The sequence below is a fragment of the Maniola jurtina genome, chromosome 2, assembly GCF_905333055.1.
Source record: "Maniola jurtina chromosome 2, ilManJurt1.1, whole genome shotgun sequence".
In the NCBI taxonomy this organism is placed as follows: Eukaryota; Metazoa; Arthropoda; class Insecta; order Lepidoptera; family Nymphalidae; genus Maniola; species Maniola jurtina.
The window spans coordinates 10,598,120-10,625,625 of NC_060030.1; the positions used below are offsets into that span (position 1 = coordinate 10,598,120).

Consider the following 27,506-nt stretch of genomic DNA (forward strand, 5'->3'; position numbering starts at 1 on the left):
ACGCAAGGTAAAATTTTATAAATAAAATTTTGCTAACAACTTAATATTTTATTTAATATTCAAAACTTAAATACTTCTTAGTAATAATAAACGTATATAAAGTAAGTACTATTTATAATGTTCAGTCCTTTGTACAAATTATTTTCACACCCTAGCTCATATCATGATTATATTAATAAATTATGTATTAAACAAAGTCGCAATCCGCACCTTTCTGCGTTTTCCTCTATAACTTCTAAACTTCGTATCTGATTTCAATGCGGTTTTCATCATTACCTAATTAATACCTACACGAGAAAAGTTTATTTACATGTAGGCATAGCACATTCACATTTAGTTTTTAGAATATGTTTAATAAACAGCGTCTTTCGTGTCAGTACTAAGTTCTGAGCCACACCGAACACCAACTATTCAATGTATGCCATCCATGGGAAATCTTATACCGGTCTCTGAGGCTAATATACCTAATACTCGACAGTTATAAGTTTCCTAGCATTGTCTTTCGCGACGTCCCTTCTGAGCTGAGCTTGGATGCAGGCAAAGGACTTGCCCTTGGTTTCTGGGAGCACGATCAGCATAAACATCAGACCCAGCATTGAGAATAAGGAGAAGCCCCAGAATACTGTGTAAATACCCCAGGCGTCCTTGACGACCTGAAACCGAAAATGCATCGTATAAATAAATATAGAACCATCAATTAAATAACATGCTTTACTCGACTAAGGAAGGGTTATATGCATATTCCTGAAAGACCGGCAACACATCAGCGGTTCCTCTCTGGTGCTGCTAATGTTTATGGGCTGCGGTATTCACTTAACATCTGGCGACCCCCTTACTCGTTTGGTCGCTATTTATTATTTATTTAAAAATAATGTGTTTCAAAGTTTTACATCGTAAAACTGTGATGCTTTTAGTGGTCTGTGTGTTTGTTGGTTCATGGGTTAGATCAAAATTGCCAAGTACTCAATAGATTTTGATAAATGAGGTGTTGTTGGTTCATCTTACGCCATGTTTGTCGCAATATTTTGATGAAAAGTAAGCAGTCCTTGTCTGTCCACCCCTAGATTTTGTTTTATAAAGCGCGAAGCCAAAAGCTCGCGAAGTATAAGAATGAAGTGAGCCTACGTAGCCGTGTGGACCGAAAGGGGGAGGTGGTGAGCGAAGTGAGTTTGGAAGTGATATTCGTTTACAAAAACCTTTAGGTACTTATTGCATTAATGAATATCAATTGCAAACATTGTTTCGGAAAGCAAGTAACTAGGTAGTAGTTTTTGATAACTAAACATTTGGAGCTGAGATTAAAAAATTCGAGCCTGGGCCCTGGGCTTGAACGAAAAAGAATCATTTACAAGATCATAAATGCTGCTAGACACGCAAGAGCAGTAAGAAGCGCATTTTTTAGTACCGAAAATACGCAGTTTCTTTGTTGAAAAGGGTGTTGTTATTGCGTCTGCTGTGGTTTTGCGGGTTATTTTATAGCAAGTAAAATAAAAAATTACAATTACCTGGAACAGTTTTTGGACCGTGAACATAGAGATTCCGGTATAAATATGGGCGACACAAGATGCGTAGAGTTTGACATTGGTCGGGAACATTTCTCCAATAATCACGTAAGGCACTGTCGACAAACCAATAGCATAGCATACGATGTAGATCAGAATTGCTGTTATTGGCAGCCAGTGAAGGTGCTCTACATCTTCCTTATTTTGGGCGTAGAAATAGAAGTAGGTGCCAATCGTTCCGTTCATCAATCCCACTCCGAGTGAGGATAGCACTAAAAGTGGTTTCCTGCCGAGGCGATCCACGAGGACAACTGATAGACAACATGTAGCCACTTGTACACATCCTAGGATAATAGATTCTTTGTAATCCTCTATTTTACTTCCTGTGACCGAGAAGATGTCTTGAGCATATGCAACGACTGCAGCGCTGCCACAAAGCTGCTGAATGGTGAACACACCCAAAGTTATCCATAACGCTTTCCTATTAGTGGCCTCGCGGATCAGATCACTCCACGTCCCTTTATTTTTCATATCTTCTTGCACACTTACTTCTATATTTTTCAATTCTAGTCTTATATCACCACTCCTCAAATGTCGTAGCGATCTTTCTGCTCTTTCGCTGCGTTCAAATTTCAAGTAGTAGTATGGTGATTCAGGTACAAAGATGAATGTGATTACGAAGGAAATTGGCAGGATCAAGTTGATGGCTGCTAAGGTACGCATCGAAACGAAGGGGCCGATGCAGTACTGGGCAAGAATACCGACCTGAAATTGAAACATAACTCAAGTTACTTAAAGAGCAGGGAATTTATAGCGTTAGTAAGTTTTTGGACCCAGTTATGCCAAAATCTACCAAGCCACGTTGCATTATTTCGAAAAAATCTCATTCATTAAACTTGCTCAACTAAATGTAATTTTGGTAAACTCCATCCACGAACCTAGGTAGGTACCTAACTACCTTTATTAATAACTATGTGTATGATAATTAATTTACAAACTATTAACAATTCTAAGTCATATTGGGATGATGAAAATATATGTAATTATTTTCATTTTAAAATAAAATGATCATATTAATACTGGGGAAGGAAGATACATACCTACCTATGAAACTGGAAACTACATGTTTTCATTTATGCAATTGCGTGTAAAGTCTAATTACGACTCTGAATCATGAGCATAATAATAATTCATAGAGCAATTTGTTAGCATAAATTGCAGTTCACAATAAGGTATTTTAAAAACGGTAAATTGCCTACCTAATGTTAAAATGCAAGTGTTTTCTGTTTGTTTTATCGTATACGCAATAGATAAATTGCTGAATCGATTTTGACACCTTCATTAGTTTTGAAGACGGACCAAGTGCTATTTATTATCTTGAGAAAAGATCTTAGTCATATACGAAAACTAATAAAATAATATACATATTATATGAATATAAAAATACATTTAGATATATAAAAAATGGGGTGATAGCCTAGTGATTAAGATGTCGGCCTCCTAGTCGTGGAGTCCGGGGTTCGATCTCGGACACGCACCTCTAACTCTTTGGAGTAATGTGTTTTTAAGAAATTAAGTAATAGCTTTAACGGTGAAGGAAAACATTGTATCGTTAGGAAACCTGTATGCCTGAGAGTTAATGTTCTCAAAAGTGTGTGACTTGGCCAGTGTCATAGACTAGCCAAACCCTTCTCATTTTGAGAGGAAATTCGTACTCAGTATTGAACTGGCGATGAGTTGACGATGAATATATAAAAACGTATTTTAGCTACAAATAAAAAGCTGACTATTTCGGTGATAATGCAACTTTTAAAAATTTGTTGAGGTGTGGTACCTTTATAGCCTAAATATGTACAGCAATAAAGCCTCACCTTGTTCATTAATGTAATGAGGGTAGAGAGCGCGCCTCTGACTTCGTTCGTGGCAATTTCTCCTGTGTACATTGGGGCAACTGTGTACACTATGCCATATCCGAGGCCGGAGAACATGCGGGCGACGTATAGCACGGATACCGACTTGGCTACGATGACCAGCACCCAGCCGATTATAAAGGGTATTGCTCCAAGAAGTAGGCAGGTTTTTCTCCCAAAGCGGTCGGCGAAGTATGCAGAAGGAATAGGCGTTAGGGCTGAACACAGGATCATTATTGAGACAATCCATGACGCTTCATCTGCCGATGTCTTTATATCGCTTTCCTTTGATTTTAGATAAGGTAAAGTGGGCGATGGCCAACCGTAGCAAGTTCCCGCTGTTGCAGTGATGAGTGTTGCTGAAACAGAGAAAAATGCAAGTTAATACTTATTTTTAGAGGATTTTTAAAATCCCAAGCGAACTCTTCGATTTTTCGGGATAAAAGTAACCTATGTCCATTCGCCTCTGTACCTTGCAAGCTGCCTCTGTACCTTTCGTCAACAGTTTAGCTATAATATCGTCATTGTAATAGAGATACATCAATGATACTCTCAGGAAAAACAAATTTTCTTATAGGTTTCAATTACCTATCTAATTTAAAGGTAAAGATAACAATGCTGTCATAATAGTACGTAAATAGATTTGTGTTATACGAAGGGACGTTGATCCAAGCGTTCCACAAAGACATGCTCGTATTTGCGTAGGAAAGTTGCGTTGGAAAATAAACGAAGCGTCGTGAAAATGTTTACATAGATAACGACGTTATAAAATCGAAAGTAGATAAAGAGTGAAATGTTGTTATGCCTGTAAATTGTCTATTTAATGAAGTATTCAAGTTAATAATCTTTACATCAGTCAGTGTTGAGGGACGAATCTTATATCATTGTTTTAAAGGTTAACTAACCGTAAAGTAAATTCAACCATCTGATATGCAAGTGACCTTCAAGTCCAGTAGCATGACATACGGTTAACGGTCCATGTGCAAAATCTTTATCGGAACACTAACTAATAAATAAAATTGAAGTGTCTGTCTGTAATTTCGAAATTACTACCTCATATTAAGCTCAAATGGTTATTTGAACGATACCATGACTGATTCACACGTTTTTAAAATTTTTGTCTGTCTGTCTGTCTATTTAAACGGGCTAATCTTCGGAATGGCTGGACCTATTTTGACGGGACTTTCACAGACAAGTAGAGGATTAGCCAAGGATAAGGAGGAAGGATTAGGAAGGAGGATGTCGGTTATAAATTGATATTGAATTGTATCTATACCAAGTACTTAAAAAATTTGTCGTTAACTTCGAGGACCCAACTCCTAAACACTAACGCTGTAAGGAATGGCATTCCTAAATCCTGGTGATCCCTCGGGAGTTTTAAATAAATGCTTTGAGGTTGCAGAACAACCAAAGAGAACAGGTGGGATTCAGACCTGTTTTCTCATCAGTAGACTGCATTTAGTTTGGTGGAAAAAAAGTATACTGATAATACACTATACGAGTACAATATTTAATAATCCTCGTCTGCGCATGCCCGTGTTACTAGTAATCCATGTTTTATCATTCGCTACTAATAGGTTTAATTTTTCAATAACTGAACCTAACTATTTAACTGTCACTTTTTATTGATAACTTTTTTGTAAATACTAGGCAAGTACATAGTATTTGTAAGTTGATTGGTGGATGCGTTTGTCGGTTATCGTTCCGGTCTCTTATCTCTACCTTTAGTTACTCATGGAAATTTTCGACTGACTTTGTATTTAATAGCTACTAGCTACCGATTTGACTTATCAATAAAAAATACGCGGAAATAATAATTATTCTGCTAAATATTTTGCAAAAATAACATAAACAAAGCAAAGAACAGTTTATTTTTATTTCATTTAAAGTTCTGTTTACCTAATTAATTTGTTTTCCGTGACTATGCTTGATTAGTTAGAATCGCAGTGTCCAATGCCATGTAAAGGTTGAATTAAGAAGAAAAACTCAGTAAAAGTCTGTAGGTTTTTACAATAATATACCTCTACGTTGGGACATGGAATGTAGCTGACCGGCTTAGGTGAGCTTATCTATTCTACAGGCTAAACATGAAAGTGTTTTTTTAGTCGACTTATACCATAAAACCTTTCTCGTGAAAAGATCAGTTAATATCCACTGAAAAGTTGATTTAAGAGACTACTGCAGACAATTATGCGTACATTGCAACTTTGTTTTATTTTTAAACTATTTATTTGACGATAAAAAATGTGTTGATTAAAAACGATAAATGTATGTTCGAGTACTGGTCATCCAAGAGCCTACATAATATTTAGTTTGGAGCAAAGCATTATTAACTTGCATAAGTTATCATTATTAAGGGAGTAGGTAGTCTGATTAATAATTGTATAGCTACTCCAACCTACCCCTGAGTCAAAGAGCATATTGTAAGTAGATAAGTACATCAACGAGAGGATGAAAGCTATTGAACAATATTAAATTAGGTAGCAAGAGCGGAAGTGAGGCAAGTAGGCAAAGAAAGGGGCCAATGAGGACGTCATGCGTTATTCTTGATTTGTAAACCATTTCAAAAGCAGATAGGTAATCATTTTGCATAAATAACGATTCGTTCATTGATCCAGGGCAATTTTCTTTTTTGAGAATGTTGATAAGTCTAACGTACACGAATGTGTTTGAGAATTACCAAATTTTATATGGCAACGGTTGTCTTTAGACGTAAGAAAGGATTCGATTAGACTGAATGAACGCACACGTTCATCGCCTGTTATAAATGGACACCGACCCAAAAAGAGGGGTGTTATAAGTTTGATATGTGTATCTGTGTATGTCTGTGGCATCGTAACTCCTAAAGTAATGAACCGATTTAATTTAGTTTTTTTTGTTTGAAAGGTGGCTTGATCGAGAGTGTTCTTAGCTATAATCCAAGAAAATCGGTTCAGCCGTTTGAAAGTTATCACCTCTTTTCTAGTTACTGTAACCTTCACTTGTCGGGGGTGTTATAAAATTGTGTGTCGTCCCGTCCACTTTTGTTGGATTGTCTGATATTACACTAACTATTTTCGTAGGATCATTTTTTGGGATGTCTACGTTGCTATCGGCGACCTACAAATTTCAAAGCAAGTTCGCAACATGTTCAGAACGTTGGTATTGAGATTGCCATAATTTTGGGCACACTCACTGATTGCCAGTTGGCACAATTTGGATTTACGCTGATATATAAATGGACGATTGAAATTACAGTCAAAAGACTGAGGATAGTATGTTTTGTTTCACATCACCATATAACGCATAATTATCGCATATAATACAAGATTAACAACGGCTGTTATCATTGTTTTCTAGAACTTTCATTTTGTTCATTTTTCTTAAGATTTGTAGACGTGTACTGTTTTTTTTTGTAGATAGATAACTATCTCTGGGTGGAACTGAATAGTTTTCAGTGTTAGGATGATAATAGGTAGTTAAGTATAATAATTGATAAGTAATAAACAGAACTGACTGTTTATCAAATTTTTCCGAGGGCGGAAGGTAATGTGTGTTAACCTAATTTGTTTTGTAGACAGTTCCACTTCTTTTGATAAAGTCAACTTTACTTCGAGGTCGAGACAATGCGGATTGAGCATTGATGGCAGCAACACATCTTTTCTAAAATGTTTTATAGTAAATTGAACTTTAGTCCCACTACGGCACCCGCTTACTTATAGGTAATTAAATAAATTACGTCGAATAAAAAATAAATGAAATGCATACCTACCTACTTGCCTACCTATTTTTATTTGGCAATGTGATGAAACACACCATTAATTATGCAATTAATGAATTTTGAGATTGAAATCTTTAAGTTCTTTGGTGGTGAAGGTTTGGGTAAAATATAGTTAGGTAGTACGGTTAAATCACTCAGTAATTATTATAGATTAGATTACCTATTAAAATATAGATTAATTTGGTACGGCATACGTCTATACCTACACGTGGAAATATGGAAAGTTTCCATTATCCGTTTCCACTTGAGATCTGTTACTTGAGTGAAGTACCTACTAGGTGGAACATTGGGTAATTCAGAAGTTATTATCAATTTTATTTACTGTTGAGAGGAAATTTTATCTAAGTATTTGATAAATAGATTTTATTGTTGCAAACCATTCTTATGCCTATATTATTTACCTAGTAAATAAATATTGAGTAGTAAACTGTAAACATGATCCAAAAATATACGGAATTTGAAAAGCTTATGCGGTGTTAAAAAATTTGGCACGATTTATGAGACAGAAGAAACTGGTAGAATATAATGATATTCAATAATGACCCGTTGTGTGAATCAGCACTTAGCAGTTTTTGTGTCATTAGACGTTATTTAAATTAAGTGATTAAAATTAACTATCTGCTTATGCGAAGTATGTTTATTTGTTACATTGATGACGTCTGAATAACCTATCTGACCGATTTCATCAAAGTTGGGTTTTCCCACTACCAGGGAAAAGACAAAGGATACGTTTTATCTCGAAAAATAACGTAATCTTGCAGGATTTTATGAACCTAAATCCGCACGTTCAAAGTCACAGATAAAAACTGGTTCAACATCGTTCAACATCAACGGAGATGATCAGATAAATTATTATCGTGTAAGATGATACATATCTAGCATTTATTGGCTAGATATTCAGATAAGATACTTTAATGTTGATATAATAATATTATGTTCTTACTATACCTATTGTGATAAATCATGATGAACAAGATAAAAACGTGAATTATTGTTAAATTAATCTCTTGATCTGATCCAAGAAATTAAAAGAATAATGGCCGGTCGTTTTATTATTATTCTCGAAAATTTCGAAGCGCCTTTCTTGGACCGCAGCATACGTTATCATCAATCATCATTTACTTGGTGTTATTGACCTCTACTAATGCAGTAGGTACTTCAGTGAGACAGTAGGAGATCAGTACCTACCTACTAAGTTTCACTGGAAAATTTTCTTGCAGAAGTCAGCTAGCATTGGCATGTTAATGTAAGTTTTTTAAATTTTTTCTATCTTAGTTTGTTACTCAAATGTTTTTACTTTTACATTTAAACAGTGCAAATGCACTTCTGCCATAGAAAACTGGTCAAAAGATACTTTGGCATTAGGGTGGCGTAAAACTTTTTTGTTCAAATGTTGTTTGGATTCTTCAAAATATTCACGTAAAAGATACTTACGACAGAAGTAAGTATATTGTCATAAAACTTTTTATTTAAATAATTCATACTGAGCAATTTTTTATCACAAAAATGATTAGGACAGAACAATCGCGTGCTGCTGCATGCGGTCAAGACACTCGTATAAATTAGATATCAAACATCACAAGGTAAGTTCATTTGATTATAGTTACGAGTATATTAGTCTCATACTGGTAGTGTGGAGGTATAAAATCAACTATCAACTGATCTTTACAAATACATACAGATACATAAATGTATTAGTGCAACGATCTCTATGTATGTATATCCCTTCCAAACAAAAATTTTTGCTAGCTGCAAGGTGCCACCCGCTGTTGCTATAATAACTTGATAATAACTTGATGCCCTTGGGCCTTGATGCTTCATGATATTAAGTTTGACAGGTTAATAGAACATGATTTTTGTTCGGAATAGCTGTTCTATATATTAAATTTAATGTTTGCTTTTTATTATTATTGCAATTCTGCATCAGTAGGTAAGGTATTCTCATGTAGCAAAAATAAGTAAATAAATCTACATAAATATAAAACAAAAACCTGACTGGCTGACTGATCTATCAACGCACAGCTCAAACTATTGGACAGATCGGGCTGAAATTTGGCATGCAGGTAGCTGTTATGACGTAGACATCCGCTAAGAAAGGATTTTTGAAAATTCAACCCCTAAGGGATAAAATAGGAGTTTGAAATTTATGTAGGCCATGCGGAAGAATTCACGGGCAGAAGCAAGTAGTATACAAAGTCGTTCTGCTCTACTGCGACTTTACTAATAAACAAAAATATTTAATTATATTAACATAATATTATAGAGAAACAGGCATAACAAGTTTTTTGCTATGCGCAGATTTTCAACGTGCGCGCTATTGGCAATAGCGCGTACGTTGAAAATCCGCAATAGCCTTAAAATTTAAGGCTATTGCGGATTTTAGACTGCGGTTAATAATATTGCGGATGGGATGTGAATTGCACAGGCTACAGAACACTATCTCTCTTCGACGTAATCTTTATTGCTGCAGGTCATGCCCTTTTCCATTAATCATATAATGGTGGCGGTTTTTTTGCAAAAACAATGCGGTGGGCTGCCATCCATTCTTCCGCTCGTGACTCAACTAAGTAGGTATATAGGTACAATTTGTTTTGTGATAAAACAATGATGAAAGTATTAGATATCTACTAAGATAATATGCCAAGCTCAGCCTACAAAGTCGAAAATTCAGTCTTTGGTTAGCTTGGATCAAGCTGTCGCCTATCAGTAGTAGGCACACTTTCACAGCAAGCGTTACCAGTTACCATATTTTAATACTAGTTCCAATAACTGTCTAAGGAAACTCATAATGATGTGAAAATACTTATTTAACAAACAAAGTGCGATACCTACTTTGTTAATTAACGAGGGGATAAACCAATTTGTTTTCCGACTACGCTTTACATGTTCGTCCCATTTCAGATAGGTAGGTACCATAACTTTTTTTCGTCAACATATTGTTTCTCAGTAGCTCTAATAGATTTCTATAAGTGTAAGTTATATTTTTACCTTTTAGTACTAATAGTTTTGTTTCGAATGGCTATGGCACGCAGATATATGGTAGGGGGTTCTTTGTTTTACTGACAGTTTACTACGGTATCCTAAAAACTGTCATGACTCATGTTGTTCACTCCGTAGACCGTACTACGTATATGATTGTTGCAATAAATGTTTTTACGTGATCTGTGTACGAGGTCGCCTGGGGAGGGGAAGGAGGGGAGAGGCGGTCTGGTACGGTGACGCAAGCCGGCACATTTGCGACCATACGATGGTCTGTCATTGGTAGTTTCAATTTTACTTTGTCACGTGATAACTTCATTAATTATTAATAATGAGCAGCAGATATTGATAACTCGGTCTGACACACCGAAATGGGCATAATATACATGCACGCTGGAAAAGGGGTGCCATGCAAAATGACGGACTTTATTTTTTGTGCCGATTCAAAGCGTCCCATCGAATGTATCGGGAATTTAGATTGATATTTTGTGTCAAAATAGTCTTCGTGATGTTGACTACACTATGTTGGGTCAACAGTGTTTCATCACTAACATCCTAACATTTAGTTCCGCGTACGCTCACATGAACGCTCACTGCTGTTATCAGCGCCAAAATGGCGAAAATCAAATTGTTTTGCTAGTCCAGCCTACATGTATTAGTAGAGGTCAGTGGTCTGACAGAATCCCCTGCCCTTGGCGCTATTCTTGTAGATATATAATTATTTCACAACTAAGTAACAGTTTTACATTTTTACATTATTTGTATTATAAGATGCTCTACAGTCTCTAGCGAATCGATATTCATCCCTTTCTAATATCAACTCTGAATAGTTCCAAACTAGGTACCTACCTAAAGTTTTGGAGGTCTGTAATATAGTGTTGACAGTATTAAACATCAAAGACAGCGATATAAATAGATCACAAAATCTAATAACGGTTGTCTTTACATTTATGAAATTGTTGGTAAGCATTAATTGTAACGTAGATATGTACTTAGTAGGCACATTATAAAAACGAATAAACTATGTAAATAATAGTTAAATATAACTACGAATGTTTGGTTGGCTATTAAGATCACAAACATCATCGCAATACATAGGTTATAGATATTAAATGTAGAAGTTCTGTTTAGTTTTCAAACATTTAGTAATTTCAGGAATGCCATGAATTTTTTAGAAATTAGTGTTTTCTGATTTTAATGAATAATATATTATGTAGAAGATACCTACTTAATTTTGATGAAAGTTCAAATTTAAAATAGTTTCCTAAATATAGGATTTTTTGTTATCTAAATAAAACTGTTACAATAATATCTATTATAAGTTTTACTAGCTAATCATAATTACATCTACCTACTTTGATTTTGAACATAATGCGACTTTATACAGCGAATTTTTATTTTAAACTACTGAATGTCTTTGTTTCTCGTTTATAAATTGAAAGCCGAGAAGTCCTTGAATGACAATTTAAAACAGTTCAATAAAATGCTAGCAAATTAATAAGTACTTTTGTAGGCATCTCGTATTTCTCTTACTAATTAGGTATTAGCTATACCCATATTGTGTGTTGCAAAGGACAAATGCATACCTATTGCAAATCAGGAAAGACTGACGCATTTAGATACTGTTATTTTCTAAGCGAGGTTAAGCGTGAAGTTATTCCAAAATAGTCTGGCTCTACGCCTATTATTCCTAGTCCTACACACATTCAACACGTGAAGAATTAATGCATCAAGTAGATTGAGTAACGATTGGCATCGATAAAATATTAGGTAAGTACGAGTATGTAGGCAGAGTATTTTTTGTAATAAATTTGAAATTGGTGGGCGTAAGTGAATTTTCACAAGGAAAATTTTAACGCCTATAAAATGCATTACTCTATATAGAATTTTGGAGTAAAAAAACAATCACGAATATCTGGCTTCAAAAGCATATAAAAAGAAAACACGGAAGGACCCAGTGGAAAAACGAGGTTGAGTCATATTGATAAAAACTATCCCAATATAAAAAGATAAATATAGTTAACTGAAGAAGTAGTAAAAAGGCTTTCAAGCACTCATTTAGCCTTAGACTGTTAGTAAGTGATAATAAAACTAATAATACAAAGGTTTTTTTGGTTCTGTTATTTTATTGTTTGTTGTTTCTGTTATTTTATTTTTGTAACCTTTTTTTAAAATATGGTAATAATGAGATATCAAATAAATGAGAGTAATAAGGGTTTATATAAATGAGTAGGTAACCAATGAAATGTTTGATCTCCGCTAGAGGGGTAGAGGTCAATTCTCACATATTATACGGAACTATGGAAACGCTGTTTGTATAGGACTATGCTAGTTCGACTGTATGTTTGTAACAAGTCTAAGCAAAGAAGTTCGTAGACTTCGTAGCGAAGGGTGACATCTAGTCTATAAATAACTTTGCGCACGTGCCAAGCCAGACGCACGTGATGCCAAAGCTTCCCGCTTAGCGATTTTGTTTCTTTCGTGTCATTGCTCAGCGTTGCTCAGCTAAATAACACTAAAACTTTCAGGGCAGTTCATTGACCTATACTGAACTTTCATTTTACTGCTTTACTACTTTCCTTATAAAGTCATATTTGGCGGTTAGTTTGGTTTCTTTTTGGATGCCGTATCAATGAATCACCATGTAAGCGATCTGAATATTTACTAAATTCATCTTTTATTGCTGATGAATGTTGTTCATTATTCATCGACTTTTGATTTTGATGAACAGTTGGAACGTCTCAATGCGATCTAATACTATATAACCTACAAAATAAAAAATGCATTGGATATCGTTAGACTTTTGTGGAAAATATTGCAAAGCATCAGCCATCTATATTGGACCGGGGTAATGATTACTCTATTAAAACCTCTACCAGTAAGTTACTCTTCCAAGTAAGTGCGTATCTTCATTGCGGGTCATGTAGTGGATGAAAACTAGAAAGCTGGGTTCTTATTCTAAGCTAGAAAGTTACCCATGTGGAAAATATGATTTTCCCACAGTAAACTTTATTCGGCATTTCATTGTAATTTCCAGACGCTACATCTGTCTTTGGTGAATTCTTAAACTCCATTGGATTCTGTTCCCTATTAAAGTTTGCGGTGTTGGAAGAGAGTTTCCAACTGCAAGAAGTTATTCACGGAATATTATTTTGCATTGAAACAAACTTTCTGAATAATTGAAAGCAGAAATAATTATTTATCATTGTCTTGGAGGTAGGTAGTTAATGGAAAAGAAGCAAACAATTTACATAGTGATTTATGCTTCATCAACAGAAATTTAACTGAAGTGGTCATGAAATGGAGAGAGGAACCGCCAGATAATACAGAGAGCTTCTCTCCATATTGGTGGACAGATGGATCTTTGAGTTAAAGAGCTTTGAATTTATAAGTCGGATTTCATGGTTTTCCTTTCATTTAATTTATCAAGTTTCTTAGAGAGATTTCATCCTTATAATTGATCCCAACGATCGATGCAATAAAAGTACAAGTTGTCATTTTTACAGATTTTAGTCGGTTCGATTCCCGGGTGTGGCAAGCGAATTTTCGAAAATCTTTGAATGTAGTTTTCTTTCTATTCAAAAATAAAGGAATGTTTTCTTTGAGTAAAATTTTCTATCTACAGTATTATGAGTGCTTTCCCTTCAGATGGCATTACAAAATTCAACCCTGTATTACCTGTATAACATAATGTACAGCGTAGGTATTACATGAGTAACAAAGTCGCTTCCTACTTTGCCGATGGTCTTCATATTATATGTGAAACGCCATACTATTGTTTGCTATGCTAAACTGCTTTGCATTGTATATATTTTTACTCTAGTACTTTTTGTCTGGTTCATGTTTTTTACTCAGTTTTTGTCCAAAGTGTACAAAAAAAGACGGTTTTGGTAACATTTTAAAAACAGCCAATTTAAAGCAGGTGCCGCATTCCACTGTGCACCTGTTAATTGCATAAAAGGAAATTTATTCATTGCATAAAAGGAAACTTATCGATTTTAATATTCCATGTCTGTATTTATTATTTTATACATAGGTAACTGAGATAAAATTCCTTCTGATTTTCTCCTTCCTTCCCTTTTGTCAAAAGGGCTCTCCCTTTTAATTTTGCTTTTGCCGAATTCGGAAGTTTTTAAATTCAATTAAAATCTTAGGTAAGTGTAGGAAAAGTTCTCCCTTTTGAAATGAAACACTTTTAGAAGGTAATCATAAGGAACATCACGAAATTAGTAGGCACTCTCAATGAGTTTTGATGAAAATCATATGAAAATGTTATTCTAACCAATATCAAGTTTAGTTAGTTGTATTGAATTAGGGATGGATGTCAGATGAAACGAAAGAGATGCACGGCACTAGGGGTGATGTCACCATCATTAAATATTAAGGCGTAGGTACGAGGGCGTACAACCCGTTTCTACACAAAGTTAAGTTTTTATTTTATTTTCTGTTGCGTATAAAATCCATACTAATATTATAAATGCGAAAGTGTGTCTGTCTGTCTGTCTGCTACCTTTTCACGGCTCAACAGCTTAACCGATTCTGACGAAATTTGGTACAGGGTTAGCTTATATCCCGGGGTAGGACATAGGCTACTTTTTATCCTGGAAAATCAAAGAATTCCTACGGTATTCTGAAATTGTATGAAATTTGGTACCGAGGTAGTTTGCGTTGCGGCCCTGTTATTGAAATAGGCAACTGTTTATCCCGGAAAATCAAACAGTTCCCACGGCATCTTTAAAAACCTAAATCCACGCGAAGTCGCGGGCACTCTCTAGTAATTTATAAAATCAAACTGTGCTCCGCTCCACTATTACGACTCTAGATTTATCAATAACAATGTCTGTCTGTATTGTTATTTTAATGCGTGTTTCCAGGAAGTATGACCAAATATCAAGGTTATCGAGATTTTGATTGTTATGTTATCATTTGTTCTATCTAGGTAGGTCTGTCTATTCATGATTTTGGTTAGTTAATACAATTAAGTAAGTATTGATTCAAAATAAAGCATTAAATTAAACTAAGCAGACTTGCCCAAGACCCGTTTGTGTGGAATTACAAAAAATCTTTTCGTAAGTGGGTTCCAAAGAAAATTTACATCCTACATGCAAAGTCCTAACCTAAACCATAGTACAAACAGCCTAAATCTAGCCGTTTGAGCTGTAGCTGTACATTGATAAATTATTTAAAATGTATAATATTCGAGATTATATGCTCTGCCATTGATGTTGAACACATTTTCACCAGAGCTGAGGCAAACAAAGCTTTTATAGCTTTATGAATCGATCTTATTAAAGTTTCACGTGCTTCCTTTTCTATAGTGAAAAAGGAAGCCACAAAGTCAAAAATATTGGCTCACAGTCTTAATACTTACGTCGTTATCATTCAGAGAAACAAGACAGTATTACAATTCTAACCTATTATATCTTTTATTAAGTAGATATATAACTCTATTATTAGTAACAGTAAAGAACTATTATAATCTAAGGCTTATCTTCTGTGCTAGATTAACAAGCAACCATTTATTTACTCGCAGTTATCTTAATGGTTTATTTAATATTGAATCACCCGTGGCACATCTTGACGTCAATGGCACTTGTTTGATTTTGCACAAGGCAAGGCATACAGTCAGAGTGGAGTTGGAGTAGCAGCAAGGCGTGGCTACTGAACAAATTCAACATTATGAGAATTCAACATTTTGAACCTGAATGAATTTTTCAACGTAACCTTAGCTCAAATCAATGGTTTTGCGAAAATGAAGAAAGGACAATGCTTTTTGATACTACGAGATGATGCCCACGGCTTCGCCCGCGTGGATTTAAATCTCTAAAAATCCCGTGGGATCTTTTTGATTTTCCGGGGTGCAAAGCCTATGCCCATCCCCGGGATACAAACTACCTCTGTATCAAATCTCGTCGTAATCGATTGAACTGATGTGCCGTGAAAAGCTAACAGACTCACAGACAGACACAGTTTCTCATTAATACTATTGGAATAGATATTACATAGTTTACATATAAAATTTCATAATGGAAAATATAAAAAAGCAAATAGCATATAATCCGAATATACCGATATTATATTCTATTTAAATTTTAAACTCGAGAAGGAAAACTAATACAAAAGTTATTTATAGTTTCATTGAAACTTGCCAATCAATTTGATTGAGTTACAACTGAAAACAAATAGGGATGTAGCTTGCGTGTAGATGTATTTACGGAGTAAAATATTAGATATTCAGGCGGACGGTACCTAAGCAACAAATAGCAATGTGCCAGTTTCCGCGAAGATCAGACGAAGCATAAGATATGCAGGCATTGTTTATAAACAGCATAGCGCACCTACTCTCACCGTGTGAGTGTGGAGGAAAACTAAACAGCCAATCACTGTTAACCATTCGATGTCATTGACATGTTGATACTGGTGTACTACGATACAGTACTAAATTCCTCTATTGTTTGTAATATAGAGGTATTATATTACTATAAACAGTACTATTCAAAAGTAAAATAAATACCTCTAGAGTCTAGAGAAAAATGAAGCACTGGATACTGGACAGTACGTATTACAGAATATTACAGACCACCAGGGAGGTATTCAAAATATAATCAAGTTTTTTAGCTAATTAGTCATTTAACTCTAACCAATACTGTTTGTGTTTCCGGGATAAAAAGTAGCCTATGTCCTTCCCCGGAATGTATCCTAAGTCTGTACAAATTTTCATTAAAATCGGTTCAGCGGTTGAGCCGTGAAAGAGTAGCAGACAGACAGACAGACAGACACACTTTCGCATTTATAATATTATAAGTATGGATATGGATAATATAAAATGTGTTAAATTTGGAATGATAAATGAAATAAAACCTACAGAACAATATGGACGTAGATATTAATGATTTCATCATTAAGTAGAGCTCGCCTTTGCGTGACTGATGTGCTTAAATCAGCCAAGTCAGTTATCAGGGGCTTCTTTATTAACGACATTACTTAATGATGCTACCTGTTATTGTTCTTACAATAATGTACAGTTTTTTAATAAGTCATAGATATGATTATTAGTCCTAGAACCTAGTACCTAGTCCTAGGTACTAGGATGGTTCTTCCAAATACGCTCATTTCTCATGTATGCCTAATAGTATGCCTATCTAATTATTATATTTTGTATCAACATTTCAAATTAAGAGATTATTTAATGTGCTCTCATCAAAACTAAATATTGTGGTAGCTACATACCTGTCTTAGGTTGAAAACCCCAAAAAGATCATTACAATGTATAAAAGCCTGTTTTGAATCTGTTGACATAAGTTTTACGTATTCATCAAAGATAGTTTTACATACGGTTATTGCATAAATGTAGAAAATCGTGTGTTGACGACATGCGCTATCTCAAAGACATAACTTATCTTTTTATGATCAAAACTTAATATGTATATACAATGTTTGGACGTAGGTACCTAAAAGATTATCAATTTATGGTCCAATAAGGATTATGCTAGATCTAGTTTTAATTGGAAGGTATAAAGTGGCGCGTGTTTACGTTAGATAAACACGGTCATGGCACCTACTTATGCAAAACTTTCCTGCTATTTATTTATTTATTGACGTAAGTGTATTGGGGAATGACGATTTCGATCATACAAGATTATAGAAATTATTGTACCTATACCCATAAAATTTGATAATGCAAAATCGAATGAACAATAGACTCATTATAACTATACTGAGTTCCCTAACTAATGTAATCCCGACATAATTTATGTGAAAAATTCTGATTTAGAAAACCAGGCAGGTAAACCTTTACCTGATACGTAGCGACCACAACGGATTTAAAACAATAGATATACATTATACATAGATATAAATTACAAAAGCTTTAAAATTAAAAAATACTCTGACATTACAATCGATTTTGATATGTATCAATATTGAATCACTTGGTTAAACGGTGAATAGTTTCACATTTTATCATAATCATGGAAATTAATCTAAATATTGGAATAATAGGTAGGTTTGGAAATATTCCACTAACAAAAAGTAATATAATATTTAAGATTTTTATAGAAGTATATTAAATATTATCTAAGACGTCATAATTCAAGGGAACTTAGGGCACGTGCCAAAGATAAATCAAGATAAAGACATATTAAATATAAATATAAAAATATACTTTTACATTTTAATCTAATTTTTATAGTACTCAAATAGGTATAATGATAAGTTATTACTCACAACAAACCTTAAAAATACATTTAAAAAAATCTAAAATATCTAGGCATGGTCGCTTAGGAATGAGATTAGCTAAATTGAAACTATCTATACATTAATGTACCTACGTGGAACCTATATTTAGACCTAGGGCTGACAAAAAAGAAGTAGGAAGTAATGAACATTGCATTCCAAATAGTGACTGTAGTGAGAATGGTATTGCAAAAAACATCCTTGAGTGTAAAATAGGTAGGTACCTACTTTGTAGGTCCATGACTTACCTATAAACCTTTTTAACTTCTTACCTTCAGTTTTCACAGTGTAATAATATAGGAACTTGATCAGAAAAGAAAATGTGTGATTAAATTCAATGCACCCTTGCATCAATGAACTGGATATATCATTACGCTTGTGGTGCTAAAAGGTTTTCAGTATGATTCAACAGTTTTAAGTTAAATGGGTGAAAGAAAGATAGTTATTTGAATAGGTATGATTCAATTTAAGCAGTTGCTCATTAGTACCCTTGTTGAACTAATTATGTATATGCATTTTAGTTCAGAATAGGGGTATATTTTATGCTGTCCTAAGGCTTTCGTTTATCTTTATCTATAACTTCCCTATTATTATTTTTCACAAACATATTATGTACTTACCTATAAAATCTGGGAGCTGAACATATTCAAATATATTTTTCTGAAATCAATCGGTTCAGAAAACAGATTCTATTGAGAAAAATCGGCCAGAAACTCGACGGATAGTATCAGGATTACGAAGGAGAATAGATACTCGTAATTGTCGGTCTTCATAATGAAATCATCTAAGTAGGTATAAAACCGGTATACCTACGTAATAATATTTCCTTAAATAAATTTCTGTTGATAACAAAAAATTATTTTTGCTTTCTTGTTATAATATGCTGCATTCAAGGTCTTTCTAAAGGCTTTCTACGTCAAGTACCTATCTATTAACGTTAACAAGGGAAGGTAATGTACATGCAAAAGTGTGCCTAGTCTAGATACATGACAGTAGTACATACCTACTGTATGTTACATATCTTTTCAGCACTATTTGTATGTCATAACAGTGTACATATCATAATATCCTAATCACGTCAGTGTATTTCTAACCTGCGTCACTTTGGCTCTCATGCTTCAAACAGCATCGTACCGGAATGAACTAAGAGCCTGTGAGGGCCAGATTGTTATTTTATAAAAGCTGAAAGTTTCTATGCGCATCTATACCGAGGAACGATCAGCAGTTATGAAACTTGGATCTTTGGCTATGGCAGGTAGCAGGTAACAAATGTGTGTAAAACCTTTCATCAAAGTATAAAGTGATTTTTTTTATATTTTCTTCGGAATTATAGTAGGCATATTATAATGGTATGCCAGACACCCTTAAACTTAATAAATGATAAAGGTAAGGGGTCTGGTAGGGGGTTGCCACTATACTGACGGCCGTATTTCACAATCATTACTATGAGGTCTCACAGTGCGCTCGAACGCATAGTGTGGGTTCCACCAATCAGATCATTGTAAATTGACGTGATACAGTAATCTGATTGGTGGAACCTACACTATGCGTTCGAGCGCACTATGAGACCTCATAGTAACGTTTGTGAATACGGGTGTAAGTGTCTGGCAATGCATAACGTGATTTCTAATACCATGCCGAAGAAATATTAAAAAAATTAAACTATACATTGACGAAAGTTTTTCACGTCTTTGTTAAAGCTACCATAAACTTCATAGTCGCTGATCGTTCCTCCCTGTTTTAGGGACAATGCGCAGAGAAACTTTCAGCCTTTATAAAATAACGAAGGTCTGGCCCTAACAGGCTCTTTCTCTAGAATCATTTGGCAGACGTCATTACATGAATAGCCTAAGCAAAACCTGTGTCTACGCTTGGTCATCACATATTTTATGTCAAAACAAACCTGCTCTTGAAACTGATGTGGGCTGATTGCTTCCATTAATATTATTAAGTTTAGTTCGTTATATGTTTACACATCGATGTTACCTAAAATATCCACGCCTGTGCTTCTAATTAATATTTGTACCTTGCTAATGAAGTACCTATATTTAATATTGAAGTAGATATCTTAGAATCAAAATAATATGAGAGAACATTTAGTAGAGTCATTCATACTCTACAACAATTAGGTACAGCTAAATTCTGTTAGTCAATCTAAAATATGTTGAATAGGTTTACAAAATAATTTACCTGATATAGGTACCTACTAGATGATGCCCGCGACTTCGTCCGCGTCCGTGGATTGAATTATCCTTAAAACGATAATAAGTAGCCTGGTGTTTAATGTCGGTTCTTTAAAAAGGTTTTTTATTGATACTTGCCATTATCACCTTTACAATAATTAATTTAAATACCTATCTACACGATATTACGCAAGGTGTGCAAATTATATCTAAGTATCTACCTTCAAATGTGAATAATTATGACAAGTAGGTATATTGACCCAATTTACATCCCGCCATCTGTTAGACCATGCATAATTAAATGTGTATTGAATAATATTATTATGTTTGATATGGATATATGAGTTGCTTCTGAGAAATAATTATTATGTATCTATAAGGAAAAAAGTTCGCCCAGGTTTTTAGGGTTCCGTACCCAAAGGGTAACAACGGAGCCTTTAATGCCACTCTGCTGTCTGTCAGTCTGTACGCGTGCTCTCTACCTCGTAGACGAAATGAGTTACAAACCTGAAATTCCAAATATTAATTTAGACGTTCAATTAAAGTAGGGCTCCCGACCCATACATGAAGCTGAATTTTTTTTCTTTTCTTATCCTAGCATGTAGGGTATTATTGTCTACGGCTCCTTGAGTAGAGTACAGATATATTATTTTTTATTCTTTTTTATATTAAAAAATAAAGATATGGGTGAATGATATATTATGTACCTACGATGTGTATTACACTACACATATACAATATACAATATTTACATAATATTATGTATATGTTAACAACGCATACTGAAAAAAGCAACTCCTAAAGTAGTTTGTTAGGTGTGACCAGAACCAAAACACTTTTTGAGTTCTTCTTTCAAGGTTTGTTGCGAATTACGATGTCTATCTCGGAAATGAAATATTTATATTATATAATTAATACACCCAAATTTTTTTGCTCATAATTATACGTACGGAACCCTGAAAGAGCGAGCTACTCGCACTTGGCCGCTTTTTTCATTCTGATCACAATTGGTGATGGTAAATGGGCACTGGGTTTATCATTGACGTTGCTTAACGATCTGTGGGCGAAATATAAATATATAATATAAGGCATGCAAGAAAAACCAACGATCCTAAATAGACGAGTATTTTTTAATTTATCCTTGTTACTATTACTATTCGGTGCCTACCTAAAATGTAAAAAGTAGAAGGAAAAGGTGGACTAGGAAACATTTGTTCATCATCTTCAAACTAGGTATCTCAAATATACCTAATCGGCAGAAACAGAGATTTTTATTCAGTAGAAAAGTCAAAATTCAAACGTAGGTAATTAATTTTGGCTAAACTATCAATAGAGAGGTCAAAATTTAAACAAACTAGGTAGGTATCTCAAATAATAATAATCGGCAGAAAAAGAGATTTGTACTCAGTGGAGAAGTCAAAAATCAAACGTAATTAGTTTTGGCTAAGCTCATAAGAGTTCAAATTCAAATGTTTTGGCTAAATTATCTACCTACATTACATTAATCAGTTTTGGCTAAACATCTTCCTAGGTACATTACAACTACCTACTTTCACTTTATAATTTGTGGTTCAGATGTGCTGATTTAACTAAAAGGTTCATTTACGCTAGAGCAACATAGTACAATAATTAAAAACCGGCCAAGTGCGAGTCAGACTCGCGCACCGAGGGATCCGTATTCGGAATTTTTTCCGATATTTTGTACGATAAATCAAAAACTACATACCTATTATGCATAAAAATATATAAAAATCTGTTTTAGAATGTACAGATAAAGTCCTTTCATATAATGATACCCCACTTGGTATATCTTGGTATCTTACTTTTAAAATTGAAACACATTTTTCTTGTGATGTAATCACAAATTCACGGTTTTTAGATTTATTCTTTTACTTGTGCTATAAGACCTAACTACCTGCCTTTCATGATTCTAGGTCAACGGGAAGTACCCTATAAGTTTTCTTGACAGACACGACAGGCGAACAAAGGGACAGACGGACGGACGGAAAAACGGACAGACGGACAGACAGACAGACAACCAAGTGATCCTATAGTATAAGGGTTCCGTTTTTACTTTTGAGGTACCTACGGACCCCTAAAAATGTAGCAAAAATCGTCGTCAGATTGTTTCTCTTTCTACAGCACGATGTTTTCTCGGCATAAAATAGATTTCCGCATGCTGTTTTGTCGTGTTATTTCCATTTGTAGTACCTAACCCGAATTGACGCATGTTGTTGTTCCGACATAAAACAACGATATAGCAAAACACAACACCATTGAGTTAGTTGAACGAGCACATCTCAAAAGTCAAAAGTGGCACATTAAAAAACCCGCCTACAAAGACGTGAGCTAGGATCTAATAAATAATTATTGTTTTTAAGCAAAACATATATCTTTTCCTCTTATAACGTTATCGTAAGAATTGCGTCATATTATAGGTATAGATAGTGAATAGTGATATTATTCTCAGGCAGAGTGAGAGTCCAGTACTAATTTACTGAATGGCCAAAAAGCGCTATTGGTGCACTAACTAGTAGTCCAGTTTGAACTCGTCAGGTAGTGTGACATAACTGCTCATCTACGTTATAAAGAAGGCTCTATATAACTATGGGTATAACAATGTATAACAACTCCCTGCACAAGCCCACGATATTAGTCATTATTTCACAGAACAGCGTAGTTCATAATTACGAAGTTAACAGAGGGGCACAAGGGTTGTAAATGTTTTGGAACTTCTACTAACAAAATGTAAGATTTGATTAAAAATAATTATTACAATGAAATGAATGAATGAATTTCTGGGCATAATAAAAGATACATAATTTTACTACCTAAGTAAAACCGAACAAAAATTAATGACAAAAATGTTACAATGAACATTTGTGTTTTGTAACAAAAGTCTCTTTGGCCTCAATCAAACAGTATATAATGTCGAAACAATTGTATTCTTTAACAATTAAGCATTTACATGCTGTAGAATCTTTAAGATTTTTATTTTTAATACCATTTTAGATTATATCAATTTAGAAAAATCAAAAGTCAAGTGCGAATCAGACTCGTACAGGAAGGGTTCCGTACCATCGCAGTTTTTAATATTTTTAAATTTTCATGGTGATATCTTTGAAATGTTTTGTATTTGTTGTTATAGCACAATAGAAATGCATATTTTGTGTAAATTTCAGGTCTCTACCTAGTACGGTTCACGAGATACAACCCACTGACAGACAGATGGGCGGACGGATGGACAGCGGAGTCTTAGTCATAGGGTCCCGTTTGCATCCTTCGGGTACGAAACCCTTAACTGCAATGTCTCAACTGTAAAAAGCTAATGTTGAACATTTAAGACTTGGTTAAATAAAGTGGTGATTAGTTTTGTACCTATCTCTAAATAAAAAGGTTGTTAGTTAGATATATTATTTCCAATACATACTTACATAAAATTTTTGGTGAGCCATATCTTATGCTTATTACAACTATACGGTTACAATGGGTAAGACAGACCAATACAATGAATGAAAATCAACCGGACTTTCATAAATCTAGGTGATCTATCTCTCATTAGAATGACGACCATCAAGCTGGACAACCAAAGCAAATTTATTAGGATACTAATAATATTAGGATACGCAAAATTAATCACTGTGGTATCATATTTTAGAAGTAAGAATTTTATTTATAAGACCCCAAAGTACTACTAGCAGACTACTAGTTATATAAATGAATGAAGTATACACACAGTTTTCTTGTAGAGTGAGAGACACTCTATATTGTTTGTTAATATTTCCCAAGATTCAAGAATTTGAAGAAATGCATTGTGCCCAACGATTTCCTATTCATTTTAATGATAATGCCAGATACATAAAATAATAATATAATTAAAGTTTAATATTAAAACACATAATCCGATAAACCTACCTTTCTGTGAGCACAATACTTTAATTGTAACCACATGAATGCAACTTTAAAGTTCGCCAATGATGATCGGCATATTTCTGATGAACATTTTGTTGGTAAACTGTTAACGTGTCTGTAATGTAATGCGGCGGCGTAAAAACCAAATCAAGAATCAAGTTACCTTAAAAATACCTGAGTAAAGCGCTTCTCAGAAAACGGGATTGCCTTTTGAAAGAGCCCCTAACCTAACTTAATGTTGCAATATTGTTACAGACACAAATCTGGAGAATATTGCTTTATTTTTGTTTGGGTAAAACCTAATAAGATACGCTATCAATGTCGAATTTTTAATGGCTTAATATCATAGAAAGGTTATGTTATAACTACTTAAGCTATTGCCTGTAGTATTTGAATCTATTTTTATTATTTTAATTTAAACACATTAAAACATTTTCGATAAGGATGTATTGCACTTTAAATTTGATTGACTAATTATAATATCACTGCTACTGCATGTAGGTACAATGGTACCTATGTTTACAACAAATTCGAGAAACATTATGATATCTAAAGTAGAAGATTCTAGAAAATGCTTCTGAGGAGATTTATTAATCACAGTGTAGAAGGTAATATCGTGAGATATAAAATTCAAACAAATGAAATTAATGAAAAATTCAAACAAAAAAATTAACAAAAACAAATTAAATTAATGAAATTACTGAATAAGAGCGTTTGTGCACTAATTCGTATTCGGTTCGTATTGGTGTTTTTTATGTAAGCAAAAAAACGGAATCTCTGTTCTAACCGTTCCATTTTAGTAGTGTACAGCGTAGCAGCAGGCATTTTAGAAATGACTAGCTGACGCCCGCGACTTCGTCCGCGTGGATTTAGGTTTTTCGAAATCCCGTGGGAACTCTTTGGTTTTCCGGGATAAAAAGTAGCCTATGTGCTAATCCAGGATATTATCTATCTCCATTCCGAATTTTAGCCAAATCCGTCCAGTGGTTTTTGCGTGAGTAACAAACATACACACACACACACACACACATACAAACTTTCGCCTTTATAATATTAGTGTGATAACAACATTGTTTGAGGATTGGGACTTATTTATGTAAATTGCAACGGAATTTATTAAGATCAAGGACTTAAGTAACGGTTATCAAACGAAGTTGATTATATTAAAGAAGTAGGTATTATAAAACATAGTTTCCGTAGAATGTGATATAGACTGTATTAGGTAGCAGTACCACTTTCACGTAGGTATATAAAGCGAATGTCGTTGGAATGCGTTAGTTTTACTTATTAAAGTTACAAATTACTTACACGAGGCATTAGTCGCATTAGCATTTCACAAAGTTTTGAGAAGATTTTATAACCAAGTTTTATACCAAATAACTGAAAGTTAATAACAAGTCTCTATCGTGAAATTTAGTCATAATCTTTCAGCTTTAAACGCAATCATGCATAGGTATTGCATATTAAAATTTTATGTGCATGCTTTCGATTAAAACTTCGTAATGACGTTGAATAAAAAATCCTGTCTGAATGAGAATTCAGAATAGATAAAAGAATTTGATAACGTTTGTGGAAAATAATTAAGTAGAGCAACGTATGGCGTGGAACAACTCAAATGTCGAAAGATATTTTCGGCGTAGCCGACGACACTGATGAAGCGACAGTTTCTGTTTTTGACAGTATGTGTAATGTAGGTACCAGTTATGTTAGAATTGTACAATAAGGGGATGACATTACTTATTTACATTGCCACGAAGAGTCGTTGCGTATAAAGCGTAGAGGTATAGAGCTCGACAGTCGACACGTTTCATGTAAATGTCGTGCGACTCGCTGGCGAGGAATGAGGTTTGCGATAAACGTAACCACATTATTATTATTGCTATATTCTTGCGCTTTACCTAATAAATTAGATACTATTTCAATAATGTATCAAACGAAACGCATGGTATGGAAAGGAATTGTTTGCTAAACACATGGGTGATGCTGATGCTTTCACGCATATAGAAATAGGTTAGAAATAAACTTACCACAGAATGCTGTTCCATATTCCTTCCAATGTGAACGAGTTTTTGCTGTCATTGTAATTTTATTATTTAACGAACTATCAGACTAAATTTGATTTACTGGGCGTTTTGGAATGAGATTTTCTTGAGCACTATTTTTAATTAAGTAATAAAATATTTATTTAATATAATAACCCATGGTAATGATATAAATAAAACAAAAGATACTAACTAAATATCACAAAAATAAAATATTCGATCTAAATATAATGGGTTTTAAGAAACGTTATAACCGATTTGGCTTCATTTTGGAAGTTTTATGTGTTGTTGTTTTGCTGGAACATAGTGCGAGTCACGCTGAGTGTGTTAACGCGACGGAGGCGAGTGAACAACTGAACGTAAAAGCGAGAGAGGCGAACGAACTGATCCAATCGCGCGGAGTGGAATGGAATGAAGCGGATCTGCGCGGGCGCACGTTTTTGCTCCTTGTTTATCGGTTGGGCTGATGCCGGCGTGTCAGGCAGTTCTTATACTGATAAGAAGAAGGTCGATAAAGAAACGCGGGCTGCGAGTTGCGACGCGCTGTCCACCGCCACTACGCGCTCACTAGCGAACTGGTCAAATTGCCGAATATTTGTCGAGACAAGCTATTTTTAATCAATACAATTTAAAAATAAAACTGCACATTTGTCAGACGGTGACGAGTACGAAACAATGGTTTATTGGCACATAGTCAGGATTATAGCAAACAATGACGAAAACTTATAAGTTTCTCATTTATGATACAAAAATCCAAAAATCGTTTTTCAATTTCTACGGTGATGAATGTAGCCCTAAATTAGCTATTTTTATTCATGATGATGGTTATTCATGAGATAAGTTTTCTTATAGCTGTAGGAATCCATTCAAATATGGGATATAATAAGTGTATGTAGGTATATAATATCCTGCTAATATTATTATAAATGTGAAATTTTGGATGTTTGTTACTCAATCACGCTAAAACTATTAGACGGATTTGG

At 34.3% G+C, this 27,506-nt stretch overlaps 1 protein-coding gene across 1 annotated transcript; it reads right to left on the minus strand.

Annotated features, from left to right (window-relative positions):
- Positions 1–37: 37 nt before the first annotated feature.
- On the minus strand, positions 38–26,995 carry LOC123875688 (facilitated trehalose transporter Tret1-like). Its single transcript, XM_045921677.1, has 4 exons — positions 26,509–26,995; positions 3,374–3,771; positions 1,506–2,267; positions 38–653 (listed from the first exon to the last, which is right to left on the minus strand). The coding sequence occupies exons 1-4, from the start codon at positions 26,558–26,560 to the stop codon at positions 465–467; spliced, it is 1,401 nt and encodes a 466-aa protein (XP_045777633.1). The 5' UTR covers positions 26,561–26,995; the 3' UTR covers positions 38–464.
- Between the last annotated feature and the right edge of the window lie 511 nt (positions 26,996–27,506).